This window comes from Rhinolophus hipposideros, assembly GCF_964194185.1.
Source record: "Rhinolophus hipposideros genome assembly, chromosome: 18".
NCBI lineage: Eukaryota > Metazoa > Chordata > Mammalia > Chiroptera > Rhinolophidae > Rhinolophus > Rhinolophus hipposideros.
Genome location: NC_138064.1, coordinates 11993585 through 12008494, shown reverse-complemented (window position 1 = coordinate 12008494; position 14910 = coordinate 11993585). Strand labels below are relative to the sequence as shown.

The window sequence follows — 14910 nt, the reverse complement described above, 5'->3', positions numbered from 1 at the left end:
GGGCTATTTTCAGAACCGTAATTTCACGGAATATATTGTCTCCTTACATATTTTGACTTGCCAGTGTTCTTTTAAAACAGAAACCCTGAACTAAAGGCTGCTCTTTTGAATGCCATGACTTTCTAATCTCAGTGATTGCATTTGGAAGGCAGCGCACAAGGCTGTTTTAAGGCAGATAATGGGAAATCCCAGCTGGCACGTGGGGTCCTTGAAAAGCAGCATGTTACCTCAGCTACCTGTAATGCCCATCTTCAGGAAACCATGGCGTCCTGTGCTACCATGGTTCAAGAGTAGGGCAGGAAGCCAAGAAAAAATACGTGTGATTTTTTCACATGAGGATTCATAGCATGTTTACTAGACTTTTTTTTTTTTTTTGAGGCAGCTTGTAATCAGGGCATTTCTGAAATCTTAAAGAACAGTCATTATATTAGTTTCCTATTGCTGCTGTAACTAATAACCACCAACTTAGTTGCATAAAACAACATAAATTCATTATTTTACAGTTCTAGAGGTCAGAGATCCAAAATGAGTCTCCATGGGCTAAAATCAAGATGTTGGCAGGGCTGTGTTCCTCTTAGAGGTTCTTGGGGAGGATCTATTTCCTCGCCTTTCTAGCTTCTCAAGGGCACCAGCGTTCCTTGGCTAGTGGGTTCCTTCTGTCTTCAAAGCCAACAATGGCTAGCTGAGTCCTTCTTGCACTTTATCACTCTGCCTCTCCTCCCTTTCACTTATAAGAAAGTTTGCAATGACATTGGGCCCACTCATATAATCCAGGACAATCTCATCTCAAGATCCTTAGTTTCTTTATACCTGCAAAGTCCATCTTGCCGTGTAAGGTAACACATTCACAGGTTCCAGGGATGAGAGCATGGACATCTTTAGGTGGGCATTTTTCTGCCTATCACAGTCATTGTTTTAAAGATAATAGATGATATGATTTTTGAGGTGATGAACTTAATAGCCTAATTCAGTGTAATAGAAAACTGCTGTCTTGGAAAATAACAAGGCCTAAATTTCCTTTGCTTGTGGAATGTTAACAATGAAGAAAAATAAATTTGCCACACCCAGCATTGAAATGTGGTCACCCTCCAATGATCGCACAGCACTAACTCTGCTGCCCCTCGTGACTCTCCATTTTCAGGATGTCTGTCCTAGGAACAGCACCAAGTTGGCACAGGGAGAACACACACACAGAGCAGCAGGCATGGTTCCAGCTCCGAGAAGCACTGTGCAAAATGAGGTTCAGGGCTCTGAGAAATCTGGGTAGGGGAACCTGTTTATACCGCCATGCAAATTCCACATAGGATTGGATGCCTAACGCAGCAGAACTTAACCCCACGCCTTGCCACACCTAAAGGCTGGTTTCGTCCTGCCTTGTAAAGCTGAGTTCATCTCCCAACTTCTCAAACTTGATCTTTCCTACCTAGTCCTACCAAGGACCAGAAAACTTAACTGTTACCCTTGAGTGTTCCTTCTCAGCCAATCACAACATCCAATTGGTCTCCAAGACCTGTGGAGGCTACTCTCTTAATAGCTGCTGAAACTTCCCTACTCTTCTACTTCACTCTGCTTTCCTCCCTCCTATGAATAAGTTCTCCAACCTACTGCCTGTGATCCTCCTAAACTGTAAATACAATCATGCTACTTCCTGTTTATGAAGGTGGTTCCCTTTTGCCTTCTGGATTGACTCCAACCTCTTGGCCCGGCACACCAAGCCAGTTAGACTCTGCCTCAACCTACTTTTCCAGCCGATCTGCTCCCCTCATCGCCGCCTCCTCTTCATTCCAGCTATAATGAACTGCTTGCAGTTCTTCAGATGATCAAAGCTCTCTGCCTTGCTTCACGCTCCCTCAGCCTGGAATGCCTGTGGCTGCTTACGCCAACCCTCTCAAGACTCAGTTCAGTATCACTTCTGGGAACGTGTCTTTGTCCTTCACCCAACCCCCATCCTTGCACTCGGCTCCAGCATGCATTTACCACATTTCATCTTGTTATCTATAGCTATGTCCCCTGACTATAAACTCTAAGGTTTTTGAAGGCAGGGACCCTGTTTGGTTTAACTGTGTATCTCCAGAGCTAAGCCCAGGACCTGGTACGTTACAAATGCTCAGTCACTTTTTGTTTAATGAATGAAAACACCTCCAGTGTGGGTCCCAAGGTATCCTGATGTTTCCTCCCACTGGGGATGACCCAGTTCAGGGCTATGTTCCAAAACCTGCTGGGATTAGATCTATGTCCCCAGAATGTAGCCAGAACCCAGCTAGCTTCTGGGAAAGAGGTGGAGCATGTTGAACAGTAGCTCTTATGGCTCAATACTGTCTTGTTGCCAGGGTTGGTCCTGTGATTAGGAGCTTACCATCTCCAACCTGGCCTAACCTGAGGGCTTACATCAATCAGCAGTAACTCAAAGGGAATTGGCCACCTAAGGTATGGACTGTCCGGGCTGAAAAGTGTAGAAGACAGCAAGTTTGAAACACACAGACTTAGTGTGGTAATGACAGCCTGTTAAGTCAGTAGTTATTCAGGGCATATTTGTCACTGCTGCCCCTCGTGATCTAACAGTTACTGAATGCTTCCTGTGTGCAGATCGTCTTAGAGCTCTAGACACAGGGTCTGTAGAGAGTTAGAAATAAAACAGAGTTCCTGTACTCGGGAGGCTTATGCAATCTAGGCCTGAAATAAGGGGCTGGCCTGTATAGGGACTTTTGGGGGAGGAGGTGGTAAAGGAAGAGGTCTTATATTACTTTTTAATCATTCCTGTATAACCACAGTGATTTAAACAAGTGACAGGAAGGAGGGGGGGAAAGCATATGCCCTGGAAGAGGGACCATATGCATTATGCAGCAGAGAGTTATGTTTTCTCCAAGCTGTTCTTCACTTCTGTAGGCTGGGAAAATCCCCTTGGTAATGACCCCGTGACACACCTTTCCATGAAACTTTGTCTTTTCAACAACATGACCCTAATACTGATCGGGGACTCCTTTATTCTACTCTGTGTGGAATCTGAGAGATTTCTTGATAGTGGAGGAAAAGCATCATGGATTGTGGCTGTTTTGTATTAAGGGTTTTAAAATAAGGTTTTTAAAATATATTGTTTGCAAGCCAAAGGGGATTATTGAGAATAGAGCGTAGTATAAGTATTTAAGCTCTAATTAAGACTCCATACCATTTTTATTAGCAGATGCTAATATTGTGTCTCAAGCTGTTTTTAGAAAGGAAAGTGATTTCAGAATCTATGTTTGACATAGCTTAGGGGTCTGCTCACAGACTGAGTCACGTGAAATGCTGTTAGGACCCCAAAGACTTCTTAGTGAAAGTGTAATTTAATTTAACTACCCTGTAGAATCAAGAGAATTTTTTTAAAAAAGCTTTAAATATTAGATATTTCAAATAGCTTCTACTCTTCAAATAGCTTCTGGTCTCCTCATGACAATTAAATTTCATAAAATGAATACATACGACTTGTAGTCATTCTTTTGCTATCAGTATATATTATTACAATTTTAATATTATTTTTTTAAAGATTTTATTGGGGAAGGTGAGCAGGACTTTATTGGGGAACAGTGCATATTTCCAGGACTTTTTCCAAGTCAAGTTGTTGTCCTTTCAGTCTTAGTTGTGGAGGGCGCAGCTCAGCTCCAGGTCCAGTTGCCGTTGCTAGTTGCAGGGGACAAAGCCCACCAGCCCCTGGGAGTCGAGGAGTCGAACCAGCAACCTTGTGGGTGAGAGCCCACTGGCCCATGTGGGAATCGAACCGGCAGCCTCCGGCTGGCCCAATAGTTTTTTCATTTCTTAAAATGTGTATACATTTTTTGGCACCCTCTGCATATATATACACATACACGTCCCATGGAAGAAAGCTGTAGGTTTGTCATCGTTACACGTCATATTGTCATCAAGATTAGTGATGTACATACTTATTAGCAAATTACTGCAAATGTGTTGTCCCACACGTCCAAGATCTGACCTGGCACAGCTTTAAAAGAGTGGGCAAGAGAGAAAAGACACACACACACACACACACACACACACAAATACACACTAAATAAATGCCAAAGGGAAGAGACTCACCCCAACTGAATTTCGAATCAGATAACAGCAAACCCATCAGTCCGGTATTTTTATTGATAAACTCACAACTAGCTTCTTTGTTCCAGTGTGGGTTTCTAGCCACCAATTTTTGTCAACACCAAGTGCTTTAACAAGACAAACTAATTTTGAACCCAAAAGTCATTGGTCAAAATGTCATCATTTAATCATGTAGGAGGAAGAAAAATAAAGCCTATGAAAAAGCTCCAAATATTAGGAATTTCAAAGAGCTGGGCTTCTAGTTTCTTGAAGTAACTGAGAAATAAAACAACAGTTCTGATTACGTACAGGAATGTGTCATTTAGACCAGTGCATCTCTAAGTGTGGCCTAAGGTCTGGTGGCATAAGCATCACCAGCTGCTTATTAGAAGGCAAATTCTCAAGGCCCAACCCTGATTTACAGAATGAGGATAACCAAGGGTGGGGCCCAGCAGTCTGTTTTAACAAGGTCTCCAAATGACTCTTCTGTGCACTGAAGTTTGCAAAGTACCGATTTAAATCATCGCTCGTTAAACTACAGATTACAATCCATTAGTGGGTTGTAAAATCAATTCAGTGGGCAGTGACCTGCATTTTACGAAAGTGAAATGGAATGAAAGATGGAGTGTATCCCATGAAGCATGGGTATGATCTCATAAGACCTGTTTCTGGTCTATGTGCGTACACACCTGTATATACTGATTTGGATGAAGCAGCACTTTTCATTTTTGAAGAACTGGTATGGTATACTAAAGAAGCTACATATTTTAAATGAAGTCAGAACTGCTTGGTTGACAATAAAACATACTGATAGCTTAATGTGGATTTCTGTTTGGAGAGAGATTGAGGAGAGAGGGAAGAGGGCCAAAAAAAGAACATAGCAGGCTGAAGTTTTATAACTCCAGAATCTTAGTAGGAAAAAAACCAAAATGGCCTACCCAGAGAAGAAATGGAAGGGGCATCCATCTACCACAGTAGAGGTATCAAGGATAGGGACAAGAAATATTCATTCACTCATTTATTCATCCATTTATAAATCATTTCTTTGTGAATATGGTATTCTCTTTTGAAAGTAATCAGTGATTACCTAGATCAGTGGTTCTCAAACATGGGCGTGCATCAGAATCTTTTAGATGGCTTGTTTGGGCACTTTTTGATTCAGCAGATAAGGTTGGGATCTGAAAATCTGCCTTTCTGACAAGTTCCTAGGTAACGCAGACGTCGATCATTTGGGGACCATACTTTGAGGATCACTGATCTAAATGGTGGAATGAAGAGTTGTGCAAGATGGTGTTTCTAGAAACACAATTCAAAGCAGATAGAATTTAGCTGATACACACAAGTCGGGTGTGGTTTTTACTGTTTTTTTCTTTTCCTACATTTTGATGGCTTAGTATTAATAACTCTCACTAAAACTTTTTCATGTAACAACTTTTATTGTAAAATGTTTTACGAAGATTTAATATTTAGCTTAGGTATTTGTCAGACAATGGTTCTCGTGTGTGGCAAAGACATGTTTGCTATGTGCCTGCCAAAATTACTTCCTTTTCTTCCTGGGCACACATATAAGACTATATTTCCTGATCCCTTTGTAGTTAGTTCAGACCATGCGACTGATTTCTGCCAACATGGACAGTAGGCAGGAGAGACGCAAACCCTTCCAGGCTTGGCCAAAACTTCATTGAATACCTGCCCTTTCTTTGGCCAGCCAGATGCACAAGTCTAATGACAGACTCTGTGAGGGGTCCAGGGACCTGTTGAGTCAATAGATGAGAGCCCGAGTCCCTGAGGTACTACTTGGAGGAGTGACACACAGAATTGACACTCAAGTGGGGAACTATTTAGAGAGAGATGAGAGGGTGTACCAAGGGAACTCGCAATGTGCTTTCACTGCATCAAGGCCCTGAGGTGTAGGGGTTTCTTTCCTCCGTGTAGCTTATCATGCATGTCCTAATATGCTGTGTTTGGCACTGAGAAACACAAAACATATTTATATGCCGAATGAATGATCATTACAATTCCAATGTTTATCTTACATCCAACATTCAGCCTGTGAGTGGCCTTCTCACCACTCATTTATTCAACAAATATTTACCTATAGGCTATTGGTGCCAAGCACTGCAGTGGTCAAAAAACACATGCTTTACATGCCCTCATGAAATTTACGGTCTTGTTAGAAATGGACATAAATCTAATCAATCACTCAAACAAATGTAAAATTTCCAACTGCTGTGAGTGGTATGAATGCTGGAAACCTGGCACTAGAGGGGGATTTTTTCTTTGTTAGGAATAAATGTGGAACACTTTTAAGGTGTAATTACCATTTGGGTAAAAATGACTTAAAAATACAACCAAGTTTGGGTGTGATGAAGCACAATATATAAATCTAGACACAACTAAGAGTCATCAGGTTTTATTGTTAAATCTTTCCATTTAATAGTTTTAACTACTGAATAGGATTTGTTCCATATCATAGTTATCTAAACTTTAAAAATGCATGTATAATGATGAGTGTGAGACTCTTGCACTTACCAATTGTTAGCTCCCAGAGACTTGCAGAAGTCTTTTACTCCTTTTTTAAACCAGTGTTTGTAATTTTCTCTATTAACAGGAGGATCTTACAGTATTGGTAACAATTTCCTGCTGAACCACAGTTTTATAGCGAAGACTTCAATTAATAATAGGTAAATCAGATCAAATCACTAAATACCTTCTTGAATTGAAACTTGTTATTACGATAACCACTTTGGCCTTTCAAACTTTTCTCTGCTTACCAAGTAAACGTCGGTTTACTTGGAGAAGCGTTGGTTACTGAGAATTTTAATAAATTCCGTTTCAGAGAAATTATTGGATTCAAAAGCTGCAGAGGTGCCCTAGGGACTTAATACAAACATCCCAGGTAGGGAAACAAATGTCCAAAATGGTAAAATAATTTTCTCATCACACATAATTTAGTTTTGGTCCCAGACCTAGACCCCAGGTCTCCCAAATATGGCGCAGCTTTCTCTGCACCAGTGTTCGCCCTGCCCGTGAAGGTCAGGCTGGATTATCCTTAGTTCTTCCAACTCTGCTCTTCCTCCAGGATTGGGGCTTTTGATTGGATAGAGCTCATTCAAATTTAAGTTGGCTTCTGCTACCTTGGTCCTTTGGTTCTCACTGTGCTCAGTCTTTTATTATTAGCATTGCTGAGCATCTGTTTCATGTAAGACCCACTTATTTAACAACACCAACGAAGAAGTTAACACCCACCCAAGCTGAATGCCTCGGGACAAAGAACGCAGCCATACCTGGCACCAGCTAGGAAAAGGTGAAGGGGACTCACTGACTTCTACTGTGTCGGGTGGCCACATGCGGAGGAGGGGCCGCCTTCTGGTTGGCGCCCGGAGGGGCTCCGTCCTTCCAATGGGCTTAGGCCCCGCAGTGGAGGAGGAGGGGGGCGACCTGGGGGGCAGGGCGGGGCCAGAAACCTGTCCATCACCGAGTCCGCGGGTGGCAGCACCTACCACGCCACAGTACCTTGGCAAGGCGGTACCCGGCCTGGAAGGCCGCGGCAGCGGGAGGCGGGGCCAAGCTGGCGGCAGCCAATCCGCCGAGCGGCGCGAGGGGGCGGGGGCGGGGTCACCCCGCGCGACCCAAACACACAGGCCCCGGCGCACCCTGGGGACTCGCCGCTCCCCGGCCTTCCGGTGCGAGGGCCCGGCCGCCCCCTGCCCCCCTGGGCACCCCTGCCGAGGTGGCCCCGACCGCTCCCCGCCCCTCCTTCGCGGGGGCAGCGCGGCGACGGTTGCCGGGAAGCACGCGTCCCTCTTCCCTTCCCTCTCTCGTCCTCCCCTCACGCGCCACCCATTTTCCCTCTCTTTCCGTTAACAGCTGGGTGGCTGGGGGAAGAGGGAAGGTGGCCCGGGCGAAGTCTGGGCGGGCGCCTCCCACTTCCCCGCGAGCCGCAGTGGGAGCCGGAGGATGGCGGCGGTAGCAGCGGCCGCCCGGGAGGAGGCAGTGCCGAGGCCCGGGGCGCAGAGCGCGGCGGCGGCGGCGGGGAGCGGCAGCGGCCGGACGCGGCGCAGCAGAAGCGAAACCGGCGGCGGCCGCCCAGCCACCTGAGCGCCCCCTCCCTCCCGAGCCAGCGAGGGCGCCCGCCGGAGCGGGGACTCCTTTCTCTCCGCCTCGCCTCGCCTCGCCTCCCGCGGCCCCCGGAGAGCCGCCGGCCTCGTCCGACGCCCCCGAGAAGAGCGCGCCGGGCGCCGAGTGCCGCTCGGGGGTCGGGCCGCGGCCCCGCGCTCCCGCTCCCGCCCCCGCCCTCCCGGAGCTCCGGCCGCCGCGCGCGGGCCCGGCCCGGGGCGGGCGGACATGGGCGCCAAGCAGAGCGGCCCGGCCGCCGCTAACGGCCGCACCCGCGCGTACTCGGGCTCGGATCTACCTTCCAGCAGCGGCGGAGGAGCCAACGGCACCGCGGGCGGCGGCGGCGGCGGGGCGCGGGCCGCGGGGCGGTCCCCGGCTCAGGTGCCCGGCGCGCACCAGCCCAGCGCCCCCGGCGGCGCCGCGGCGGCCTCGGCGGCCCCGCGCAGCCGCTCGGTCGGCGGGGCCGTGGGCGCCGTGGCCTCCGGGGCTCGCGCCGCGCAGTCGTCCTTCAGCATCCCCCACAGCGGCAGTGGCCAGTACGGCTCGCAGGACTCGGTGCACAGCAGCCCGGAGGACGGCGGCGGCGGCGGCGGCGGCAGGGACCGGCCGGCGGGCGGGGGCCCGGGCGGGCCGCGCCTGGTGATCGGCTCGCTCCCGGCTCACCTCTCGCCGCACATGTTTGGAGGTACGGCCCCCTCCCTCGCGACGCCCCGGGCGGCACGTGGCCGCGGCTGCGCTTGTTTTTACCCCCCGCCTTTGCTCCTGCAGCCCGAACGCCGGGGCTTAGCCGCGGGCCCCGCCCGGTCACCCCTCCCGGGGGGGAAATTGCCGCTTAACCACTGCGGCGCCGCTAGCGCCGGACCCTAGTGTTTGCGTCTTAAACCTCGTGTGCACCCTCCCCTCCCGGCGGCTCCCAGGCACACCTGGCTTTCCCCGTGACGTGGAAGCACAGGGCTGAAAACCGACCGAGGCAGCACTCCTGGGGCGTGCGGTGTCCAGTGGCAGGAAGTCCCACGACCGGCTGCTAAATGTCGTTCTCTGTTGGGACTGGAGGGCTGAGCAGTTTTTAAAATCCAAAAGTCAGAGGGTTCCAAACGTGAGCGTTTGAAACAGGAGGCAGTTGCCGCCTCTGGACTGACTGTTAATATAAAACTGCAATTCTTAAGTGTGCGAATAGTCAGTCCAACGTACTGCGTACACTTTAATTGGATAAATGCGTTAGTGAAAAGTGCATTAACCTCAGTAAACTGCTTGAGGGCGTGGGCAAGGGGAGTCCTGCTGAGTTTGGACGGCGTTGAAAAAATTGAAACATTTCTTAAGGACAGAAACTAGTAATGAGCACACCTCTGCCTACAAGATGTGGTTAAAAGCCTAGGTGCTTTTGACTTGAGTTCAAGAAAAGTCACTTGTGAGAAATGGAAAGTTTTAATAGCAAAATGTTGTGTTTTTGTGTAGAAGCAGGAGGGAGGGTGCATTGGAACTGAAGAAAATGAATCCGACCTCTTGAATCATGTTTTTTAAGGTGATCTCTTCTACGGCAGAACAGTTACTTATAAATGAATGAATCAAGACACCCTGCCTCCCTTCCCAGTTCATGAAAAGACATAGAAGTTAAATCTGGTTAGAGATGCTGTAGAATATACATATTCCCATATCGTTGTGTTATGTGTTGTGATACTATATTTCACAATTGAACACAGATGAACAGTGCACACACCATCCCCTCCATTTTTGCGCCCCTTTTACTCTTGTTTATAAATGTGAGAAATTTGAGTAGGGAGTTGGTAAAGTGGAATGTTCAATAATGTAATTTATCTGTTCTGATGTTCTGCGCTATCAGCCTTCACGTTAGCGTAAATTAAAAATGAGAATGTCACGTTTAGTTTTTTTCATCTTTTTAATACTGCTTTGCACATTCAATGTAGAACAACTTTATAATTCTTGTTATAAAGTCATTTTTGCTCCATGAATATATTGTTTCCTAAAATTGGGCCATTTAAGAAACTTTTTGTTTTTGAGAAGAACTAGTGTTGTCCTTACTGTGATTTGATCATAAGTATAGTTGAGGGTTCTGTAGTCAACCCATCGAGCAGTAATAACAAGGGACATTTTCTTGAGAATGGGAGATTGGTGCAATAAATAAAAGATAAGCTGGTTTTAAAAAATATTTGTATTTTTAAAGTGAATTTGCATTTAGCAGTTATGGTCATCAAAAGATGTGTATTTAAAAGCTTGCTAAAGAGGAAATAGGAAAAGGCTTGCCAAATTAATAGTTCTTATTTCTTTAGCAACTCATTATTGTCTTTATTATTTTTTTTTTTAAGGGCTCATAGCCTTTAACAAAGAGTCAGTATATCCATATGGGTTTATTTTCTTACATTCCATTAAGAGCAGGGGGCAAATAGCTGACACCCATGCTATTCATTCATAGTAAATTAGCACATGAAAAAGACGCGGTTGCTCAAAGTGAGAGACCTAAAGCATTTATCTCTTATCTAAGTTTCTAGGTTTGTGCACTTAGTTCTTTTAGTACTTTTGGGGTTAGGATGCTTGGGGCCTAGTAGCAGCACAGTGACACTGAGGAACTTCGGGCAGCCTCTCTTAAACCCCGTGTCTGGAGAATGAGCCCTGATGTCCTAAGACATCTATTGTATGCGATTAATGTTTTCTGCCTGTGCATTTAAAATGATTCTAGTTAGGGATCATTCTTGCAAAGTTTGAGAAACAGTTACTCAAATAAGGTGTGTTCAGTGGGTCAGATGAGGAACCCTAGGAGAAAAAGGCTGGAAGGGGATCAGAGAAATTACCTGTTCCTGTTATATGATGAGAACAGATCATAGTGGTCATACCTTAAATCCTAGTTGAGACAGGAAGATGAAATACACATGTAAAAACAACTTTCTAGTGGCATTTGCTTTAATGAGATTTTTACCGATTTCAGTGGATGGGTTTATCAGGGAAACTTAATAGAAGCATGGTTCTTATCCTGAGATTTAGGGAGACGGATGATGAATCTTATTTTAAAAATTAGACTTGATTATACTTCACATTGATTTAATTTTTAGTATGTATTATAGTATTAATATGTTTATTCAGTTACAAATTGTACAAATGTTTGGGCACATATTAAGTAACTATCTGAATAATGAGAAAAGGAATGTTTCTGAATCAGTGGAAAGTTCTTAACTGTAATTTTGTAATACTGTTATTTTAATTGACATTTCTATAATATTAATCATATCTCCTAATAAAGTATGATTCTAATAAGATTCAAAATTACCGTTTTCTTGTGGGCTGTCATGTAATTTATAGAAAAGGAAAACGTAAAGCAGTACCACTTTTTTTATTTAGTTTAGGAGTCTAGCAAGTTGAACTGTTACTAGTTCCATCATAATAAATTACCAAATTGAATGAGGTTTTCTGTGTTAATTTGTTTTGCTCTCTTTTAGACATATATTTTGGCTGTATACACTCTTATTTAATTCTCTCTGGAGAGAACCAGTAGAAAAGTGCTTAAATTCAGATAGTTTATAGGAATTTCCTAGGACTGAGTTGGTAGATATCAGAATATGATTATAATGCATACAGGAGTTTTTAGATGAAGTAGGTTTGTCATGTTTTTGTTATTCTTTTCAGACTGCTGAGTCTAATACTATTAAACTGAACAAAAGCCTTTTCTTGTCTATCACCTTTGCTTTAAAACTGGTCTTCAGGGTGTAGCCTAATAATTGAGAGCCTTGGTAGTATCTTAGGATTTTTTTTGGCTTTTATGTCTACATTTTTCCCACTGTCAAGTTGCTAATGTTCATAAAACCAATTATTATCTGTGGTAATGATCCAGTCTTCAATGATCCAGCAAGAATGGGGGAGGTAAATTGGACTATAAAAATATACTAGCGAATGGAGATGATTTCTAGAGAAATTATGTGGACATCTCTTACAAAATATCCATGAGTCTGAAAGTGAAATGAATTAACCTAGACCATTAACTGGTTGGGTTGCTTTTGTCTTGAGTCTGTTTGGGTGTGGTGTGCCCATGAGTATTTCAGTAGGCTGGTTGTAATTCAGGTGCCTCCTATTACTTAAGAAATGTGCTTCCTTATGTTGAAGGAGTGTGGATTATCTCTTAAAACTGAGTATGTTAAATCTGTATTTCTAGACAGATTTATTTCTCTTAATCTTCAAAACAGACGTGGGGTTTTTAAGATGAGAGATTATCTCTATTAGCTAACTGTTATTGTTCTGTTATTACCTCTTAACCAGTATCTAGTGCCAAAATGTTTGAATTTGGGATATTGTGATTCATCTACTTCCTATTTCTGAATGTTCTTTTATTCAATTGAAGACTTATGGGGTGAGACAGAAGAAAATGACACTTCTAACCGTCACCTCTGTCACTCACCAAAACAAGGAGTCTGGTGGTTAATGTTTCTCACTTGCAGCCCTCATCCTTTAAACACTAGAGGAGATGCCTTTTGTTGTACTCTGTTATGCTCAAGTGTGGACTCTCACGGGAATATTTTGAAAGTTCTGTTGACTGCGAGGTGGATGGAGAGCTGGAGGGCAGGGTGGTTTGTGTTGCACTGAGGATCTTGGGATAGGAGAGCTGCCTGAGCGAAGCGCTTCTGATGCTTTGCTGGTAAGAGCTGTAGTACTGACTGTCTCCAGCAACTCCTCCAGCCTCCTCCAATTTGATGGTTTCGCCTGCTGACCAGTTAGTAGGTTCTTATTTATTTCTGGTTACCGACACCATTAGTTAGATACCAGCTTTTATCATATTTATTTATCTTGTGTTTATAGGAGAATTGCCTTAATGTTAGACTTATTCCATATACTGGGTATATGTACAATTAGGTATATTAGCCGGTGGGTTAAAAGATGTATAGGAACTGTTTTATGTAGCAAAGTACTTTATAATGTTTTGATTTTTGCATGTACTTGACTGAGTAACTAATGAAGTAAGTTTGTTCAATACTTATTTAAGTGTTTAGAAATTGGGGAAAACATGCCCTTTGTGTGAACAGAGGGGTCAGAAATACCTTAGAATCTGATTACATTAATTTTTATGCTGCCTATTACATTACTACAAACTTAGCTGCCTAGATTTATTTATTATAAATGAATCACATATTTATTATCCCACAGTTTCCATCAGTCGGGAGTCTGAGAGCAGCTTTCTTTGGGTTCTCTGCAACGCTGCAGCAAGGTGTTGGCCAGAACTAGGTTGTTATCTAGATACTTAACTGGGATAGGGTCTGCTCCCAAGCTCCCTCCCTTCCTCCCTCCCTCCCTCAGGTTGTTGGTAGAATTCATTTCCTGGTGGTTGTTCAGCTCGTGGCACTTGTGTCTCCATAGCCAGCAAAGGAGAGTCAGGCAGGATGGGCTGGTGCTGTGCTCTCATGTAAATATGTGCAGGTGATCACATGCTCGGATAGCCCTTCGCCTTTGCTGCGTCCCATTGGGGAGAAGCAAGTCTCGTGTCCTGCTCACACTCAGAACAGTGTAAATGTATCAGGAGGCAGAGATCACGTGTGGCCAATCTAACGTCTGTCAACCATATTGGTTATTGACTTAGGTTGTCAGCTAAACATGCAACTGTTCTAACTTTAAACTCATTTCTTATTTACTTTGAAAAAGTTGTATGTGGTAAGTGTTGCTTTAGTAAAATGAATTGAGCCCCTTCTGGGGCTGGGCATTGTGTTGTTCGGGGTACAAATGGGGGGCTGCTTTCTGCTGTTGCTCAGCACTCAGTTGGATTTGGGATTGTTATACCTTGTAACAAGTGCTGTAATAGGACTGTTAACACTACTTTGTAAGGTATCATGGTCTAAGGCAGTCAAAGAATACTTCACAGAGGAAAGTAACATTTGAACTGTGTTTTGAAGGATTTAGAAGTTTTATGTAAGGACACTACAGACTAAAAGAAGCACCCACAAAAGCCTTGGGTTTTGATAGAGTGTACTTAAAAAGGTAAATGTGACAGGATTGTAGGGGTGCAAGGAGGAATGATGGGAACGTGAAGCCAGACCTGTAGTTGAAGAATTTTATAATGCTGTAAGTTTGTTTCACCTAACCAAGTTTTAAAGCAGGTCAGGCCAGAGGGCACCATTGCAATCATAGTTTGTGTGGATGACACCTTTCCTGAGTAGTGCCATGCTCAGCCTTCAAAACCCTATACAGTAGCCCTAATCACGATTAAATTGCTTCTTAGGAGTGGAGAGTAGTAGCAAGAAGATAAGCTAGGACTCTGAGGATATAGTTGGTGGATGCTTAAATTGAAATCATGGCACTGGTGAGAGAGAGGAAAAGTAGAGTTAGATTGAGATTTCTAAGGTAGAATTGATAAGATTGCGAACCTGTAGTGATGACATTAACCAGTATTAAAAATAAAGAAGAAAAGAACAAGTTCATGACTTTTTGTAGGGCTGTTAAACTTTGAGTGGCTCTAGGATTTCCATCTAGAAGCATCCTTCAAGCAGTTGGAAATAATGAATCTCTAAGTTAGGACATTACTCAAAATTGAGAAATCATCAATTTGCCGATTATAAATGAAGCCAAAAAGTAGATAAGATTACTGAAGGGAGGGATATAAATAGAGGAGCAACCATGTGAAATGTTGGGGAACGAGAACTTTAAGAGACAGGCAGAATAAGAGGCCGCTAATTAGAATTGAACCACAAGGAAAAGAAGTTGTTTAAAATGTTTTTTATTATAAAAATAATA

At 44.2% G+C, this 14910-nt stretch overlaps 1 protein-coding gene across 3 annotated transcripts in view; it reads left to right on the top strand.

Annotated features, from left to right (window-relative positions):
* The first annotated feature begins 8291 nt into the window (after window positions 1-8291).
* Window positions 8292-14910, top strand: part of ZNRF2 (zinc and ring finger 2) — an 85207-nt gene continuing 78588 nt past the window's right edge. For all 3 annotated transcript variants that reach the window (XR_013995319.1, XM_081079387.1, XM_081079386.1), the window contains exon 1: window positions 8292-8872. Coding sequence is in view for 2 of the 3 variants with exons in the window: in XM_081079387.1 (XP_080935513.1) it covers window positions 8416-8872 (457 nt within the window). In the remaining variant the exon portion in view is untranslated. The remainder of the gene's footprint in view (window positions 8873-14910) is intronic.